The 20,477-nt window shown below is 45.9% G+C and overlaps 2 protein-coding genes across 2 annotated transcripts in view; one reads left to right on the forward strand and one right to left on the reverse strand.

Moving 5' to 3' along the window:
- The window catches only part of LOC135394730 (vascular endothelial growth factor receptor 1-like), a 45,624-nt gene extending 26,697 nt beyond the window's left edge, over positions 1-18,927 (reverse strand). Inside the window, exon 1 of the mRNA XM_064625628.1 lies at positions 18,656-18,927. Within this exon, the coding sequence (XP_064481698.1) occupies positions 18,656-18,743 (88 nt within the window). The 5' untranslated portion in view covers positions 18,744-18,927. The remainder of the gene's footprint in view (positions 1-18,655) is intronic.
- Positions 18,928-19,114: 187 nt separating this feature from the next.
- LOC135394732 (proteasome maturation protein-like) lies at positions 19,115-20,461 on the forward strand. The gene is made up of 6 exons (XM_064625631.1): positions 19,115-19,221; positions 19,454-19,548; positions 19,611-19,671; positions 19,970-20,071; positions 20,149-20,242; positions 20,341-20,461. The coding sequence occupies exons 2-6, from the start codon at positions 19,454-19,456 to the stop codon at positions 20,409-20,411; spliced, it is 423 nt and encodes a 140-aa protein (XP_064481701.1). The 5' UTR covers positions 19,115-19,221; the 3' UTR covers positions 20,412-20,461.
- Positions 20,462-20,477: the final 16 nt, after the last annotated feature.

Raw genomic sequence — 20,477 nt, forward strand, 5'->3', positions numbered from 1 at the left:
ACAAAGATGGGGCACGATCCCTGAAGTGTGCTCCGAAATTAAGACATCCTGTGGCGGTCGGTGACCACACATGGTGAGTGTCAACGTTAAACACACAGGATGCAATGTGGAGTGCCAAAGAATGTTTATTTTTAATGTAACGGAAGGTAGTGAGTGACAACATCCCATGTATTTTCCGACAACAGCGAAAATTTGGGAGAGTTGGTGAACTAGCAATTAGTGCAACAGATCGCGCATGCGCACAGGACAGACAGTTTTGCGTTTCCTGTTCGCGTGTATCTTCTGTTGCACTAATTGTTAGAGCAAACGTGTTAATTCGCACTTAAAAAAAAAAAGAAACAAAAAAAAAACGAAGGTTACTTAATTTTGTTCTTTGTTGTCAATTCTCCTATGTGAGCATTGAAGTGACCTTTAACTAATGTAAGCTGTTGTTAATAACCGTAACTGATGTAATGGTTAACTGTTTACTAATGTATTACTATGGATACTTATATATATAGCCCGATGTATTTATGTAACCCAAATCTGACTGAGGGAGCGGCGGTGAGTCTGTACTAGCTGACGTTATTGACTCCAGCTCGCAAACGCATCCTTTGCTTGTTGCTATTTTTAATAATGATAATTAATTAATAAATAACAACAAAAGGCAGTATAGGCCGGCAGTACCTGGGTTTAGCGTCGGCAAACACACAGCACAGCCTGCACGTCTAGGACATGCGCACGATCTCGGCAGAGACTACAAAATCAAGAGCGACACGCATATAGCATTAACGTAGCTTGTTAATCAACATTAACAAACACTAACCGTAATTCCTCTTTTCACATTTCCTGTGACTGAATCAACCAAACATCCTCTCCAACTGCTCCCGTATCTATATGTGGTTCAATTTGTTCCGACTGTCAATCATGCGCTTTCCGGATGCTTAACGGTATTACACTTCACACATGACCGGAGTGGGCGCATGAGTGCCCATGTCGGCTCAATGAAACCTTCGATTCCCAGAGGAAATGGCCAGCGCGACCACCACGCGGCGTAAATTAAACATTAGAGGAGTTTGATCAGGACTGCAAACACTGGTGGGAGCTGTCACCAGGACATGGACAGGATACGGACACTGACTCTGAATACCACCGCAACGTGCGTTCGTTTATGTGTTATTTCCCTTGTACTTTGATATAGTAATGAGACTAGGAGAAATCCTGTGCTACCTGTATAAACAAACATTAGGAATGGACATTACTTTCCCTAAATTTACCGTAAAACATATTTTTGAGAACGAATACTTTTCGATGTATACAAAGAACGAAAGTAAGGAAAAAGTTTGTCCCATAGAAAATACATGAGAACGCGCAAATGATATACCATTTATATTTTCATTTGGACATATCATTTGAACATTTTGTAAAGACGCGTGACTCCTACTTCAGTATGGTGAGCAATGAAACCCAGATGGTTCTGAGCGATGCATCCCTTGATAATCTCTACGTATAGCGTATTTGCCAATCTGTATACCCTACAGATGTGAGAAATTAATTAGGTAAAAATCTGTCCTGTATGCATGTTTCAACTCCTGCCATGGTTCCAAAAGGAGACAGCAGTATCCTTGAAAAAAAAAAATAATAAACAAACGCTTAGATCTATGAATAGTTCGTTGACTTTGAAAAACACACACCCAGATAGAGGCTCGTTCACACGGTATAGTGTTGTATGTTGAACACGAAATGGCTTTCTTTCCACGAACAAACCATAAGAGCATTCGAGGCCAAGTGAAAGGAAAGCGGAAGTCAAGCGATTCAAGATGTGCGTCGTCTCATTTGGCATCGCTTAATATAAAGCGTATTCAGCGACACCCAGAGGGACGTATGGACAACAAAACAGCATGTATATAGGGCAATGTACCATTGACACACGTCGCTGTCGAAAAGAGCCACATGTTACAAGTAATGCGACGTGCAGATACTTCCTTTTGAAATGCTTTGCTTGGTTATTTCAACTAGAATGCAACTGATTACAGTAATATGCGTAATTACCTGTAATGCAGTGTAGCTTTACACCTCTATTCGACCAGCTCGCGTGGCGTAGTGGTTAGGATGATCGCCTTCCACATCGAGACTGGGAGGTGACGCGGGTTTTCCCTGATCCCGGCACCGGCTGTGCTGTCTGAGGTTTTCCCTGAGTTTTCGGCACAACTTCAAGACGAATGCCAGCACAGTTCCCCCTGAAGTCGGCCCAGGACGCATACTAACCCCCCTCCCCCACTTCTTCCTGCTGTCCTCCCTCCACCTGTCGACGTCTGTACGCTGCTCATAGCCACAGTTGCTTCGCGGCGCTAAGACGATTTAAAAGAAATCAATTCGTGTGTTGATTATTTATATCTACTGCATGTTGCAAGAAGAAACTTCCCGTGCAGTTCTTAGCACTAAAGGTACAGGGCATATTCCTTCGCCACCTAGAGTTCCGAAGTAGATCTTGCATGAATAAGGCACAAAATAAACTTGCGATTCGAGTCACCCTGTATGTGGATTCCGCTTAGTCGCGACGATTAAAAACGCCATACAAACGAACAGGTATGGCCGGCGTAGTCAGGAAGTAATGCGCAAAATGAATGGAATCGCCCCACTGATATATGTTGCCGCGTCGTATTGACATTGTTGCGCCCGCAGAGGAAAATACTCTGACGTCACCGGCCGTGTCGTGGCCTAAAAGAGTTTTGCACGTAAAACCGAGTTCCTGTACGCGACAGGTTGATGGGTTTTCCTTGGTGGAACAGAGGATTAGCAGCGCACGCATGGGGGTTTCTCTCGTTGCTGAAGAAAAAGCGGGGCTCTAAAAAATACCTGTTTCCTATGAACCCTACTAACTGCGTGGTTTCTGTCCTTGGCTCTGCAGCAATGGCGCCGGGACATCACGGCTCAATCTCGATCCCATGTATTCGGTATATCCAAATTTGTCGTTTTCTTTCCCTGCCCGTTTATTACGCCATTTTACCTCTTTTCCTGAGTAGACTCCGCCTCAATGTGGCTTTCACCCCACAATTCAAGTGCATGATCAGATGCTGTGACACAAGCCTGTGTTCCACCTGCGGTGTCGTTGCTGACATCCAGCACATTCTTATGGAATGTGCACTCTACTGCCCGCAAAGGTGGATACTATGTGATGAGCTTGTCCGTATCAGTAAGAGAGCGCTCAATTTAGCTGCACTTATTGGCCCCTATGAAGATGCTGCGCTCCATCGTCGTGTTCTTCACTTATATTCGTGGACCTCCTGTCGTCCACCGGATTGCTCCAGACGCTTTAATTCGTTCTCGAATTTTCATCATTCTTTCATCATCCTCATATAATGTTCAGCGTACAGTGGGGTAGGGTGGTGAATACCCACATCATCATCATCTATCGTTGTTGTGTTTCCTATTTTTATACTTGTGCCTGACACAACAACCAAAAAATACAGACAATGATGATGAAATGAAATTTGCCATTTAATTTGTGGCTCATCACTTCAAGGCACAGTGATCAGCGTGATGCATGAAATGATGAGGTGATGGAATAGAGGTCTGTGTCGTTGCGGGTGTACCCGCGGATCCACGCGGATTCCCACACTAATCTCGGATTTGCGGGTAGAAAATGTGACTTGATGCGGGTCGCGGGTAAAGTGCGGGTGCGCCCGCGTTGCCGCTGCGGGTCGTGCGGGTACCCGCGCTATGCCCGCGTTCGTGCCTTTTCGCGAAATAAACGCGCAAAAGAGCGGATCTCCAGTGCGTTTTATGATGATTTGATGACCGTTCTTTCAACAATTATGCATCGTGCATTTGGTGCATAGGGCTGGACAGAATTTTACAGAACACGCTCCAGAACGTGCATTCTTTTCTTTCAGTACGGGGAATTTTAGGAGAGGTCAGCCTAGACAAGCCGGCTTGCTACTCCTTCCTCAGAGTGACACGCTAGCAGAGAATGGTACCGTACTGACTTACAGACACGTGCCTATAGGTAACCGAGTCACTTGTTTGTAATTCCATACGGTACCATTCGCTGCTGGCGTGTTACTCTGAAGAAGGAATGCGCCGGAGCGTGTTCAGTAAACTTTTGTCCCGCACTGTAACAAAATGTAAAGTGCGGTTAAACGTCAGCAAACGCTTTCGTGTTTTTCTTTTCTTTTTTTTTTTTTCGCTCAGTTTTCGCAACTCGGCGGCACGCAACTGTAGTGGGGGTCTGTAGATAAACTAGCACCAGCGGGTGCCGCGGTTACATAAATGAAACAGACGCGTGTCGTATTGAGGTATCGCACCTCCACCGACATTTAGCTATCTGTGGGGAACGTTTGACACGTAGTAGGAGTAACTTTATCTAATTTCAATTGAGATAAACTTAACTTCTCGAACTCTTAATTAATTTCTCGAAATGAATTAATATCTATTCTTTAAGAGACCTATTAAGATCTAAGATTTAAATCTCTACTCTTAATTTCTCGAAATTTGCCAAGTCAACGTCGCGTTTCATTTCTTTTTTTTTTTTTTTTTCTGTCGGAAAAAGTAAGAGAATGTCAGATTTACTCCATACCATTTCAAAATAAATTCCTTGCTACAATGGTGAAAAACAAAAAAGTTGCTAAAGCTGTCGTTTTGAGGCACGGGAATTGTCGGTCGCCCTTAGTTCTGCAAGAAGCAACGCGAGGAGGGCGAAAAAAAAAAAAAAAAAAACTATGCTCCTGGCCTTTTCAGTTTCGTTTGCCCTGCTTTCTCTGATAACAACAGGAAGTTTTAACACTACAGTTATCTACAGCTACTTGCAATTTGCGCGTCTGGAACAACGGTATTTGCTTCGTTTTTATTTATTCACCTATTATCATGTAGAATGCATTTTGCAACGGTAGTCCGACATGCGCTCTCTGTTTCTGACAAAAAAGAGGTCACGTTGACTTGGGAAATTTCGGAGTTCAATTCAAGAAATTAAATTTCTCTCAATTTTGATAAAGTTACCTGTAGTACTTGTGGCAAAAGTTGTCTATACAGATAAATGTCGTCGATCGCGCATTTTCTCCGCACTGTGCTTCGTTTCTTGAATTTTGTTGACATGGTCACTGAAACAACCTGCATATTCTGATATTCGTTTCACTTTTTGTGTTCGTACGACTACAAAAAAGAAAAGAAAAGAAGACGCACTCGAAATTTATTGCATTCATGCTCAAGTCTTTAATGTTACTGCAGCGAAATAATTCTAGATTGCAAATATGGCCATGAGGCCGATCTCGTTGCGGTCTCGTTCACTCGAGGATTAGCGTGTGGGTATAGACGAGTTCAGAAAATCCCAGTGCTCTTTGCGCACGCATTGCATCCTGGGCGATTGCTGAGCGGGGAAACGAAGAATAATCCTTCACAGTTCGCTTTCGCTGACCTTGACACAGCGTGGACAATGGACTGGTACGGGAGAAATCGGAACAGTTTGGAGGCTACCCGTTTCTCTCGTATTAGTAAACTCCCACAGTTCAAAGCGGCGCTAAGCACTCTGGGATTTTCTGAACTCGTCTATTAGGAAGGCCATTAGCGCGTGCAGAAACTTCAATATACAAAGCATACTGTTGAACACACTTCTTGGAAGACGGCAAATCTAAGTAGCCTACATCGTGTCATTAACTTCTTGGTGTCTTCATCTGGGTGCGTATATATACGCACCTCAACCTCTGGACCCAGTGGGTTCGGATATCCGCTGCCAGCAGCTTGTAATTCCAGAAAAGCAGTCGTGATGGCTTACCTATACTGTTGTACACCCTGCTTTAGCGTCTAGTATCTCCTTGAAAAACCTTCGCTTTTCTCTGTCGTCTGCTAGATTGAATTTCTTCGCAGACGATCACGAAAGCAGGCGGCTGCAGTGACGCGTAACACTGACCATGACCGACATGGCTCATTCATCGAACGCTATACGCCACCTGCCTCAAAAATGTATTACCGCCAATAACACACGCATATATGTTGAACTAAAGTGATGTCGCTGGATATGCAAATCCCTGAAGCACGGCGTTTTCGCCGACGCAGACACACACACACGGCGTTGCCTTGAATAGCATGCATGCCCTACGAGGGACGCATGCAAACACCGCGACACGGACGTGTTGACTAAGTAAGCTAACTTCGCAACGGAGTCAAGGCTAGCTTAAGGCAGAGTAAACTGAGAATGATATGTTCCGAGTTTATATTTTATGTTATTTTCAAAGATTTACAGTTGTGGTTGGGTGGATGGGCACCTCGATATCGTTCACGTCGAAACTGCGAGGTCTTTCCGCATAAAGTAGTGCGTGTGTTTCCTGTAATCTCTCATAACTGAGATAATCTTTGGCTATACCAGCTATACCATAGGGAACATGTCGTGTGGAGGGTTCTTCCGGTTTCCCGTCTATCTGCGTCTGTGACTAGCCGAAAAAAGGAAGAAAGAAAAAGAATGTCGTTTCGGAATGCGTTACCTAAGGGCTTTGGTGTCTCAAAGAAATATGGTGTCGTCACTGCACCAGGTGCAGAACCCCCCACCAAAAAAAAAGAAAAAAAAAAGAAAAACGTTTTGTGCAATGATGACTTCTCATCTCTCTGGGAACTCAAATCATTTGAGCACTCTCTGTTCTATTTTCCTCGCGAGAGTAGCAAGATCTCCTCAAAGTCAAGAGGAATGCGGTAGCATACGTCACTGCATGCCCGTGTACAGCAAAGTTGTTATCTCCTAACCGGTCACTTAGTAGGGTACGATAGCGTTTCCACGAAGAGATGAAATGTGGGGCTTATCACCTTCCTTCACGTCAGTATGAGTCAAAGCGTGTGATCTAAACGTCACCCCAGACCCAGGAGATGACCGCGGGACAGAGGCACAAACAACTAGGGTTCGGATCCCGGAATGTCGAGAGGCCAAATCCCTGGATTTCGGGATAATACATTTCGGATTTCTTCACAATGAATGAATACTAGGCGGCATGGAGTGACCTTAGGTTTCAAGTAGCCCTTCACCGAAAAATATCTTTGCAATCCGAAACCGAACCACATGACGAAGTTCTTAGCTGACGACTCATGTGAATCGCGCAAGCCGCGGCCGAGAACAGCCCTCAAGTGGCATTAAAACACCTACGAAATCAGAAGGAACCTTCCGGTCCATAAGGCTGTGCAAAATATTGCAGAATCTCTCTCTCGCTTTTCTCTTGACCCTCACGAATATGTTTCAAAGTGAAAAAAGAAAATGGAGACAGCCTTTTCGGAAAACTCTGCTCCTCTAGACGAGGGCAGGCCAGATCCAGTGGACGAATAAAAGGGGAGAAATGCAAAACGCATCATTTCATGTATTCTCAAAAGTGACATCCCTCAGAATAGTCCAGCGAAAGACGCGAAAAACGTCATTCATTTTAGCTGCAGCGAAAGTACAAGTGCTGAACCTCTTGTCTGCTCGTGCACTGTAATGGCGAGAAATATCCTGGGGCGCGGCCAGCTATTCCATAGCAGACAACAAGAACAGGCACATTCCAACGCGAAGTCGGTACTCCGGCACAGTGCGAGTGCTAATATAACACGCGGCGAAACTTTTGCCTTGCAACTTTTTTTTTTTTTTTTCCACTAGAACGTTCCGTGGGGATGACAAGAAACGCGCGCTGTATCACAATTTGCGACAGGGTGGACGTGCAGGTGGATACAGTCCTATAAGGCATCCTGGGGATAGTTGAAAAAAAAAAAATCCCGATCCGGTCCCGGGGTCCTCATTTAGAAATCCCGAAATCTCGGAATTGTAAAAACGGCTCGGAATTCCGAACCCTACAAACAACGCTGTCAATGAGAAAACCGTTCCACGCTGATTGTAGCGAGTTTTACCAGACCGGAGGGCGTTCAGTGTATCGGATGCCGTGAACGCGGATACCGGGTATCCGCTTCGTAAACACTCTGACGTCATATTGCTGACCTTTGATTTGACAGCTGCCTTTATCGCATATACGGCTTTCGTAGCTATATACTTCTCTCGCAGCTTTCGTCTCTCGGTCAGTGGATTAATTTTGCTGACTTGAGGGTCCTTTCATGTAGGCTAAAAACTTGGGACACACTGCATTTCACGCCTCTCCATTTGGACGACGGTGTCCAAGCAGCTTGTACCACTGCGGAGTTCGAACCCACGACCTCGCCATTCAGTAGTGGACACGTGGACAACAGATCCACGGAATGCTTGCATTGGTCTAAAAGCAAAGTGTATAGCTGAGAAGCTACGTCTTCTGACGTCTTCAGCCAGGGACTGATTTCAGTGAAGTGGAACCGCAGGAAACGCTACGTAATGGCTCGCTTCCGTTCCGTTCCGTGTCTCCTGGCCGAAGTCACGCCGTCTCCCCGTTTTCTGGGTGCACCGCCGCCACCGCTGACCTCCAACCGCGCGACAGGTGCGCGCACATCGCTGCCTGCGCGTTTTTTTTTCGCGTCCGAAATGAATGAATGGGCCCCGTTGACGGAAAAGGAAAGACGGTAAACACTTTCAGTTCCAGTAATGTGTAGCTGTGAGGACACCAGGAAGACGAACAAGGAACTTTTTGCTTTGCATTGCCGCATGAGATTACAGTTTTATTACCAAGAAGAGAAAGGAAACATCGGTGTTTGGTGTTTGCGGAAACGTCGAAACATTACATCCCACGAAAGACAGCATTACTCACTGTCAGTATATAATAATATTGAATGAACATTCGAACGGCAGGTCATAGCGCATTGGATTGACAGCACATTTCTGCTGCTTAGCCGTAAGCAGTTAAGGAGCACATTTTATCAACAGCTAATAGGAAGTTCATTTGAATAGAAGTTTTAATCGTAATTATTATTATTATTTTTTGTTGCACGATGGCGGTGCATGAAATGTTTATAATAAGTTTTCCGTATAACGATACCTCACCCGCTTTCTGCTATATTCCCCGTGTAAATTAATAAATGAATGAAGAACGAACTAAAACATCGCGTTGTGTTGAGAAAAAAGAAAAGGACAAAGTGAAGCAACAATTATTTACCATGTACACAGGTGGCGTCCGCGTTAACTATGTACAGAATACTTTAAATTATAATATAAATGGCGATATAGGTCAAGTGGGCCGCCTTATAGCAGCACTAAAAACCTTCCGGTGTCCCCATGGTCCTCATCAATTTCCTTCATAATAAAAAGAAAAAGGAAAGAAAAAGGTCCCAGCCAATATAACGCGTTGGCTCGATCTTTTTCTCTGAAAACAGCAACGATGTCAGCGCACCAAAAAGGAACAAACGTTCGTCATTCCAAAAAGCTTCTATCTTTCATAATTAAGCAGTTCATTAGTCAAACTTAATGAGCACAACACCGCGGAAGGTTGCTAATGCGGCCTACTTGGCCTAGAATCGCCATTGATCGTAATTAAAAAAAAAAGAACATATACCTATTTTTTTATTAACGTCTTGCCTGCGGTACTGCTCCATGGAAATATTTTTCTCAATCTGTCCCTATCGTTAGTGCGGACACCCTGTGTGTATGGATGTACACACAGTTCCAGAGAACAATAAAAATCAAGATTTTCGCTCCGCAGCTTACATTGGATGCCTTTCAAACATGTCTTTTTTTCTCCCTCTCTCTCTATAGATTTCGTTTGCATAGCTGAGACCACTGAAGTGGTACAAAGCAAGAAAGAGCGCAACCGTTACGCATCAACTAGCAAGCGAGGAATCTGTCCCCAACTTCACGGCACCTGCGCATCTTTCATATCCACTTTCCCACGCAGTCTCGTATCGTCCCACCTGCTAGACGCATCCGTCAGGAAGCCGAGATGACCCTCGAGAGATGACCACGGCACAGGCCGAAAAGAAGGAAAAGGAACTGAACACCGTTACTTAATTACTTCGGGAAAAATGAAAATGAATACGTTACTCGTTACTATATATATATATATATATATATATATATATATATATATATATATATATTTGTAAGTCAAGCATCGCCATGCCAGTACTGGACAGCTGTTTCGGCCTTCTTGGGCCTCATCAGCAGTACGCAGGCAGGCAACGTTTGATCGGATGGCGTCAGAAGGTCACGTGGCACGTGATGCCTCCCGTCAGGGTGTCATAGGACACCTCTGAAAGCACAGTGCAAAGCCAGTCAAATGTATAAGGGGGAAAAAATTAGCAGGAGCTCTTTGGCTGCACGTATAGCATATGTTTGTAAGTCAAGCGTCGCCATGCCAGTACTGGACAGCTGTTTCGGCCTTCTTGGGCCTCATCAGCAGTACGCAGGCAGGCAACGTTTGATCGGATGGCGTCAGAAGGTCACGTGGCACGTGATGCCTCCCGTCAGGGTGTCATAGGACACCTCTGAAAGCACAGTGCAAAGCCAGTCAAATGTATAAGGGGGAAAAAATTAGCAGGAGCTCTTTGGCTGCACGTATAGCATATGTTTGTAAGTCAAGCGTCGCCATGCCAGTACTGGACAGCTGTTTCGGCCTTCTTGGGCCTCATCAGCAGTACGCAGGCAGGCAACGTTTGATCGGATGGCGTCAGAAGGTCACGTGGCACGTGATGCCTCCCGTCAGGGTGTCATAGGACACCTCTGAAAGCACAGTGCAAAGCCAGTCAAATGTATAAGGGGGAAAAAATTAGCAGGAGCTCTTTGGCTGCACGTATAGCATATGTTTGTAAGTCAAGCGTCGCCATGCCAGTACTGGACAGCTGTTTCGGCCTTCTTGGGCCTCATCAGCAGTACGCAGGCAGGCAACGTTTGATCGGATGGCGTCAGAAGGTCACGTGGCACGTGATGTCTCCCGTCAGGGTGTCATAGGACACCTCTGAAAGCACAGTGCAAAGCCAGTCAAATGTATAAGGGGGAAAAAATTAGCAGGAGCTCTTTGGCTGCACGTATAGCATATGTTTGTAAGTCAAGCGTCGCCATGCCAGTACTGGACAGCTGTTTCGGCCTTCTTGGGCCTCATCAGCAGTACGCAGGCAGGCAACGTTTGATCGGATGGCGTCAGAAGGTCACGTGGCACGTGATGCCTCCCGTCAGGGTGTCATAGGACACCTCTGAAAGCACAGTGCAAAGCCAGTCAAATGTATAAGGGGGAAAAAATTAGCAGGAGCTCTTTGGCTGCACGTATAGCATATGTTTGTAAGTCAAGCGTCGCCATGCCAGTACTGGACAGCTGTTTCGGCCTTCTTGGGCCTCATCAGCAGTACGCAGGCAGGCAACGTTTGATCGGATGGCGTCAGAAGGTCACGTGGCACGTGATGCCTCCCGTCAGGGTGTCATAGGACACCTCTGAAAGCACAATGCAAAGCCAGTCAAATGTATAAGGGGGAAAAAATTAGCAGGAGCTCTTTGGCTGCACGTATAGCATATGTTTGTAAGTCAAGCGTCGCCATGCCAGTACTGGACAGCTGTTTCGGCCTTCTTGGGCCTCATCAGCAGTACGCAGGCAGGCAACGTTTGATCGGATGGCGTCAGAAGGTCACGTGGCACGTGATGCCTCCCGTCAGGGTGTCATAGGACACCTCTGAAAGCACAGTGCAAAGCCAGTCAAATGTATAAGGGGGAAAAAATTAGCAGGAGCTCTTTGGCTGCACGTATAGCATATGTTTGTAAGTCAAGCGTCGCCATGCCAGTACTGGACAGCTGTTTCGGCCTTCTTGGGCCTCATCAGCAGTACGCAGGCAGGCAACGTTTGATCGGATGGCGTCAGAAGGTCACGTGGCACGTGATGCCTCCCGTCAGGGTGTCATAGGACACCTCTGAAAGCACAGTGCAAAGCCAGTCAAATGTATAAGGGGGAAAAAAATAGCAGGAGCTCTTTGGCTGCACGTATAGCATATGTTTGTAAGTCAAGCGTCGCCATGCCAGTACTGGACAGCTGTTTCGGCCTTCTTGGGCCTCATCAGCAGTACGCAGGCAGGCAACGTTTGATCGGATGGCGTCAGAAGGTCACGTGGCACGTGATGCCTCCCGTCAGGGTGTCATAGGACACCTCTGAAAGCACAGTGCAAAGCCAGTCAAATGTATGCCATCCGATCAAACGTTGCCTGCCTGCGTACTGCTGATGAGGCCCAAGAAGGCCGAAACAGCTGTCCAGTACTGGCATGGCGACGCTTGACTTACAAACATATGCTATACGTGCAGCCAAAGAGCTCCTGCTAATTTTTTCCCCCTTATACATTTGACTGGCTTTGCACTGTGCTTTCAGAGGTGTCCTATGACACCCTGACGGGAGGCATCACGTGCCACGTGACCTTCTGACGCCATCCGATCAAACGTTGCCTGCCTGCGTACTGCTGATGAGGCCCAAGAAGGCCGAAACAGCTGTCCAGTACTGGCATGGCGACGCTTGACTTACAAACATATGCTATAGTGCAGCCAAAGAGCTCCTGCTAATTTTTTCCCCCTTATACATTTGACTGGCTTTGCACTGTGCTTTCAGAGGTGTCCTATGACACCCTGACGGGAGGCATCACGTGCCACGTGACCTTCTGACGCCATCCGATCAAACGTTGCCTGCCTGCGTACTGCTGATGAGGCCCAAGAAGGCCGAAACAGCTGTCCAGTACTGGCATGGCGACGCTTGACTTACAAACGTATGCTATACGTGCAGCCAAAGAGCTCCTGCTAATTTTTTCCCCCTTATACATTTGACTGGCTTTGCACTGTGCTTTCAGAGGTGTCCTATGACACCCTGACGGGAGGCATCACGTGCCACGTGACCTTCTGACGCCATCCGATCAAACGTTGCCTGCCTGCGTACTGCTGATGAGGCCCAAGAAGGCCGAAACAGCTGTCCAGTACTGGCATGGCGACGCTTGACTTACAAACATATGCTATACGTGCAGCCAAAGAGCTCCTGCTAATTTTTTCCCCCTTATACATTTGACTGGCTTTGCACTGTGCTTTCAGAGGTGTCCTATGACACCCTGACGGGAGGCATCACGTGCCACGTGACCTTCTGACGCCATCCGATCAAACGTTGCCTGCCTGCGTACTGCTGATGAGGCCCAAGAAGGCCGAAACAGCTGTCCAGTACTGGCATGGCGACGCTTGACTTACAAACATATGCTATACGTGCAGCCAAAGAGCTCCTGCTAATTTTTTCCCCCTTATACATTTGACTGGCTTTGCACTGTGCTTTCAGAGGTGTCCTATGACACCCTGACGGGAGGCATCACGTGCCACGTGACCTTCTGACGCCATCCGATCAAACGTTGCCTGCCTGCGTACTGCTGATGAGGCCCAAGAAGGCCGAAACAGCTGTCCAGTACTGGCATGGCGACGCTTGACTTACAAACATATGCTATACGTGCAGCCAAAGAGCTCCTGCTAATTTTTTCCCCCTTATACATTTGACTGGCTTTGTACTGTGCTTTCAGAGGTGTCCTATGACACCCTGACGGGAGGCATCACGTGCCACGTGACCTTCTGACGCCATCCGATCAAACGTTGCCTGCCTGCGTACTGCTGATGAGGCCCAAGAAGGCCGAAACAGCTGTCCAGTACTGGCATGGCGACGCTTGACTTACAAACATATGCTATACGTGCAGCCAAAGAGCTCCTGCTAATTTTTTCCCCCTTATACATTTGACTGGCTTTGCACTGTGCTTTCAGAGGTGTCCTATGACACCCTGACGGGAGGCATCACGTGCCACGTGACCTTCTGACGCCATCCGATCAAACGTTGCCTGCCTGCGTACTGCTGATGAGGCCCAAGAAGGCCGAAACAGCTGTCCAGTACTGGCATGGCGACGCTTGACTTACAAACATATGCTATACGTGCAGCCAAAGAGCTCCTGCTAATTTTTTCCCCCATATATATATATATATATATATATATAAACAGTGTTGAGGGTAACTCGTTACTGTAACTATTTCTGTACCTTTTAACTTAACACGTTGCTTTTGAACTTCAGTTACTTCTTGAGGAACTTGTCGCTTTTTAACTCTAACTTTGTCAAAGTAACTTGGAGTTCCTTTTGTTGGATTCTGGTACACAAACATCGCGTGCTGCGTCCTCCCTCACTAGTGGAACGTCGCGGCGTGTCTGACTCCGCTGCCTTGTTTGTTACGCAGCGAAGGTTACAAATTCTGTTCCGGTCGTACATTAGGAGACCCAAGTGACGTTCATCATAGAAACGAGCAGTGTATTTATAATGACGGAGGACACTGTGTGACAAGATTAAAACTTGGTGCGGTTCTACGATGTGTACGTAGAGGACAACTCATGGAACCTAACCATTCAATGCCAGCTTTGTGCGCCGTTAAAGAACCTTTCATCATTCATCATCAAATGCCTCCCTAAAGAAGTACATAAAGGCACGCTTCTTTCGTCAGATCAAATATTGGTATAGTTTTCGTATATCGAAGCTATAAAACGTCTTGCACTGCTCATTGTGAGATCAGTATACGAATTAATTATAGAAAGGTCAAGAACTAATAAAGTGCATATTAGGGAACAAGCAGCTTGAAAGTAACTCGTTACTTTCCCAAAGTGCCTTAGCAACTTCACATTCATTTTCATTACCTGTAGCTTCGTTAGTAACTTAGCTACATTTTTTGCACAGCAACTTCACTGGCAACGAGCCCCTTATTTGTCGAGTAACTTCCTCATCTCTGCTTAAAAATTAAGCAAGCGATGATGATGATGATGATGATGATGATGATGATGGAGGAAAAAAAGTAGGCACGTACGTAGGTAACGAGCTACTTTTATTGCGTTACAATGATGTTTCACGGAGCGAAAACCTACCATCAACATTTTCTCTCTTTCTTTGACTCCGTGTTAGCGCCGCGAAGCAACTGCGGCTATGAGCGATGTATATAGACATCGGCAGATGGAGAGGGGACAGCAGGAAGGAGCGGGAGACATGGAGGTTAGTATGCGTCCTGGGCCGACTTCATGGGAAATTGCGCCGACATCCGTCAGGAAAGTCTGCTGGAATACCTCAGACAGCACAACCGGTGGTGAGATTCGAACCCGACACCTTCCAGTCTCCAGCACGACCTTAGTGTTAGGTGTACCCTACAATCGAGTGGATGCTTTCCCCCATTCGGTCGTTGCCGCTAGTTCCTTTGTTTCTGTCTTGGCTATTATGTCGAATCGCATTTCAAAGACAAATTATGATCGAAACTATAACATCAATTAATACCGGTGCGTTCCCAGTGAAAACTTGAAACCCAGTGCTTGAAACTTACAAGGAGCTGCTAGACCTGGGCCACTGCGTAGTATTACAGTGGGTACCTGGTCATGTCGGCGTACCCGGCAATGAAGAGGCCGACCGGGCGGCCCTGAGGGGTCATCATATAGCTTCAGCCCACTCTATCATCTTGCCCAAAGGTGATCGTCAGGCCCTCGTCCGTGCTCTCTCTGCAGACAAGACAAGATCACAGTGGCTGCATGACATTACACCCTACTCTCTGCTCCACGCAGTGGATCCTTCTCTTTCACTGTCGCTTCCTCATCGCCTTCCGCGACACTACGCATCCCTGCTTCACCGCATGCGGCTGAATGTTGCATTTACACCAGTTATGAGGCAGCGTCTTGGCCGTGCGCCCTCGGACCTTTGTGCAGCATGCAGTGTGCGTGCAGACCTGCACCACCTACTTATGGACTGCCCGGACTACCAGCGGGAGCGAGCGATATTGCAGCACGAACTGTATGCGATCGATCATCGCCCCTTTACCATAGGCAAGGTGCTGGGCCCATGGTCCAGTCCAGCTCATACACGCCAAGGTCTGCGTCACCTCTGGGACTTCTTGTCATCAACAGGCCTCTCCACCCTGCTTTGATTACCGGACCCCTTATCATATCCATCATCATCTCTCATCACGTACAAGTGGCACTGGGGCAGCGCCCAGCCTGTTGGCCGGCATCAGCCCCATCTCATCATCGTATCTCTATTTGTGTGTGTGTGTGCCAGTGAAAACGTCTACAGCCACAAAGTTGAATTTGCGCCCCATCGAGGAAGAACGCGGGAGATAAAACTCCTGGGGCTCATTCACACGGCTAGCTTACGGTTTTCGCGTCTGTGAAAAAAAAAAAAAAAAAAGAAAAAATAAGAAAATATGAACTCTTTGTTTTCGGAACGTGACGCAGCCTCAGCAGCAAATAGACTTCGGCACCACTGACCAGGTGGGTAAGCATCGAGGCTTCATGACGTAGGGAAGTGGGAGGGACAGAGTACAGAAAAAAATAAAAAAAATAAACTAAAATGAAATAAAGACAAGCTCCTTTTTCAAGCAAGCACTATACGCGGTCGGTGACACGAGTGAGTCTGAGCGATATGTACACTTGGAATGTGGGGTAACGATTTTGTATTTTTTGTACTTTTAGCAATTTTTGTAAGGAGAATACGCTAGTAGTTAAATTTTTCGCAAGTTAACTAATCATTACTTCGTTACAAGAAAAGTACCTCGCGCAATTCTGTCACGGGAGGTAATTACATATGCACAAACACACACACACACACACACACAAAAAGAAAAAAACCAACGTGAAACTATTGGTCTCAGGACAAGGAACCCTCAAGTTCAAGTAGCTCAGAAGTTTATCTACCCCTCTTCTGCTCGAAGCGGCGGTTTAAGCGGGGGTTTTATGGAAATCACGTAATCTTGAAGGACGTACATTCGGATCAGCTGCACGAAGAAACAACACTTTACAACATAGGCGCCGACGGCGGGGGGGGGGGGGGGGGGGGCGCGGGGGCCCTTGCCCCCCCCCCCCCCCGGAACATGAACTAGGGGGGGCGCCGCCTCCCCCGGGAAGTCCCGCTAAGAGACTGACACCAACCTTTGGGGCTCGGCGCGCCCGGGTCAAAAGAGCGGAGAGGCACTAACCCCAAAAATGCATCTTGCAATTTGTGAAATACTGTTTATGTTCTCTGTTTTTCTTTGTTGTTTCTGTTCTTCCTTCCTCTTATTTCTATACCAGTTCTGCATACATAGGATACCGCCAGAGTGCGTGATTCTTCAGCTTTAGTTTTGTGTTCTTCATGTTTCTTTTCCGTTTCTTTCCTTCTTTTTGTTTTCTTTTGCTTTCTTTTTCTTTGCCTTTTTTGTCTTCCCCCTTTCACTTTTTTTGTGGAATAACAAGCCGACATCCATCTGGCTTACATTTCCTTTTTTTTGTTTCTTAATAAACATAACCCCCCCCCCCCCCCGCCAGAGTACTTACTTCGCGGTGCGCCCTTGACCCCCCCCCCGGGAAAATGAAAACTCTCCGCCTCTGCTTTACAATGCCCGCGGAAATGGACGTAAACTTATGAATATTTATTATCATTAGTGAATGTTATAGTTAACCCAGTTAGAGTTAATATTAACTAATATACTTTCAATATTGATCAATGACAATGAAAATAGCTTAAATTAAACAGTAGACCAGATGGAATAAAACTGAAGAAAGTGTGCCAAAAAGTGTCGAGTAGACTCCCGAATATCGTCACTCACTTCGTGTAGTGAGGATTGTGAGGATTATTTTGAAAGACACCAACGCGTATAGTCAATGTTCGAAAGCATATTCAAAAAAAGAAAAAAAAAAGAATAGAATGCAATTCGCTACTTGGCTGTCGTCAACCGTTGGCTCTCAACCAGATCGCCTTCTAGATATGTCCCCCATATCCGCCGTGTTCGACTCTGCTCAGGAAGAACTCAAGAGACAAGGGAGGCGAAAGGCCGGATGTCTGTCCGCCTCTGGACCAGTCATATGAAAGATTGAGGTTCATGAAAACAACACATCAAAACGTCGCTTCAAATTTTGTCGTTGTAAATTGAATTATGCAGGGCTTTTATCTTGCTCCTTTTAACAATCCATGTGTGGGCACTCAAACGAGTCTAAGACCATTTTAAAGTGACGTTCTTTTTTTCCTTTTCATTAAGCTACTTGGGAATTAGGAATGGCCAATGAACAATAAGTCAGTGACAATTAAGTTACTCTATTGTCTACGGTTGCTGGATGCTGCTCGCCTGGCAGAGAAGAGTTGTATGTCTTCTAACAAACACCACGCGCAATTATTCACATCAACGTCAACAATGGGAAGGCACCGAATTTGCGGCGCTTGTTTCGTTTTGACGAACTCCGTTTATAACGAACTGCCGTTGCAACGCTCAGCATCTCCTTTTTGCAAAATCGCTCCTTCTTGCGGATGTTTGCCGTGTAGAGGTACAAAATGCGTGGATGAAAACATGCGCGTTACTCACGCTCATGTAAAATACGAGCGACGACAACACCGGTACAAGCGAAACTGACCCCGTACCAGTCCCCGCGGCATAATATTGTGTGATTCACACTCAGCAGTTCATTCAGCGTCTCGATTTTCTTAGTTTCGCGAAATGAACTTCTCACAGAACATGAGTGGAATCACGTACCGAATGAAGAAACAGTCAGTAAAACAGCAATGAAACACGTAAAATCTCACCATTCGTGGATTATAGCAGCATTGGAAACTAAATTATTTTCACGAAATGCTTTTATAACCAGCCCACTATTGGCGAATCTCACCAACTGTGTATTCTCCTGTCATACTGGCAGTGACAACACAGCTTACTATTGCACACAGCGAAAGAGGACGAAAAATAAATAAATAAATAAATAAATAACCTGACAAATCGAATTAATTTCGTAGCAAACGAACAAGAATCAGGAAGGGCGATAAATGTGCAAGAATCTTCACTTACGATCTGCCAAATTTCCAGCATCCACATTGACAATCCAGCAGAAGGACACGAACCAGATTTGCAGCAGACGATCCGCACTTCTAGACATCCTCGATGAAAGTGACCACCATAAACTAACCCACAACAATTTCCCAAAGGACGATCCGTAATATCCAGCGCTTTTCGGCGCTCAAAAGTTCCCACAACTTCATCGCGCAGGAGATCTCGGCATCCGCTTTCGAGCTATAACGCTGTCGCCTCAGCTGTTGAAAAACACCCCTCGGACCACGTGTTCAAAAAGCTGCTCAAATACGGCGCAGCAATGTCATTGGCGTACGTCACGAATAGACAAAGCCTCAAAGCACTATGCATCGTATCAATGTAGTGAGCTCTCCACAGTATCACGAACAGGTACGCAGATAACGTACAATTTGTTTTGTTCGTTTCTGCTTGCAGACGGTTGGATTTTTTTTTTTTTCGGATTGCGTCGTTTTCGGTTTCGAAATCCGGTTCGAGCACTGTAGAGGACGCTGCGACCGCGAGCAGCCATTATTTGAAGAAAGGTGCTTGATCACCGTTTGTTCACGGTGGGTTTCTTTAATTTTTAACATAGAATACAGCGTAAATACGTTTCACTAGTCTATGGATGTGAAAAGCATAATATGAACCTTTGGCGTATGCGAGATAAACACACATAACGTGACAGAATCGAAGGTGTTGAGTGTTGTGCAGCGATGTTGTCATTCAGACTACGCGATGTTTGTGACACATTACGATATTGAGATTGTGACTTCGAAAACATCTCTCTTCTGCATATAGATGGCCCTTCCAAGTTTAAGAACGAATGCCTTCGGAAGCAAACAGGCTGTACAGGAAACGGGAGCGTACGGAATGCAAGACGTTATGGTTAATGGGTATGCATATAACCTTCCATGGAACTAATACCTGTAGTGACCGCCAGAACTTTTGTTTCTAGGTTCACATGCGTGAAGAATAGCCTGGCAGCAGTTCATCCCTTGGAAGAGTCTGAGCGTCAGGTAATGTGCGGACATTTGTATGTTAGACATCCTGTGACCGGTAGAGATGCCTCGTGTACAAGAGGTTTACAAACAAACAAGTTCAAAATCTGCCATGCGGGACAGCGCAGTAGTAATGTGGAAACCATACTCGACCATATTACGACTGAGAACAACACTGATAAGCTTGACTGGCCTGAGGGAGTGGATTCTGAGCATTGTAATATAAGTTGCCTAACAGTATTTTAATTTTTGGTACAGACTTTTTGCTATGCATTCAGAATTTATACTAAATAAGCATCTTTGCTTCCCTTTCCAGTACAACTCCAATGTTGAGAAGATGCAGTTCTCAACGAGCAGGTCGATTCAAGGACTCCACGCTCCCATCAAGCTAGCAGCCGAAAGAAATGCTGCAAGACAGGTGAGCATTACAGCCTGTTGACCTGCAGGACAGATTTTTTGTTTCTTCTTCGCACATGCTAACATGCCCTTCTTCAGATCGGAAGGCTTCCATCTTTGCCGAGCTCAAACCTGATGTTGGAGGTGCTAGAAGGAAATGATGAAACGATAAATTTTGAGGACATCTACAATGGCAAGTATTTTATTACTTCAAATAGTTTACTATGAAGGTACTCACTGATAGTATTAACAAGAAAGGAACTCAATAAAATCATTTACTGTTCATTTCAGACCCCATGGAAATGGTCGAAGTACTCCGACCACCGCAGTTCGTCATGGAAAAGCACCTTAGACTGTCTTGAACTTAATGCGGGACAAAGTGCACCAAATAAACCAGCTTTTTGGAACATCATCATTGCCTCGTTTCA

Source organism: Ornithodoros turicata, chromosome 5, assembly GCF_037126465.1.
Source record: "Ornithodoros turicata isolate Travis chromosome 5, ASM3712646v1, whole genome shotgun sequence".
In the NCBI taxonomy this organism is placed as follows: Eukaryota; Metazoa; Arthropoda; class Arachnida; order Ixodida; family Argasidae; genus Ornithodoros; species Ornithodoros turicata.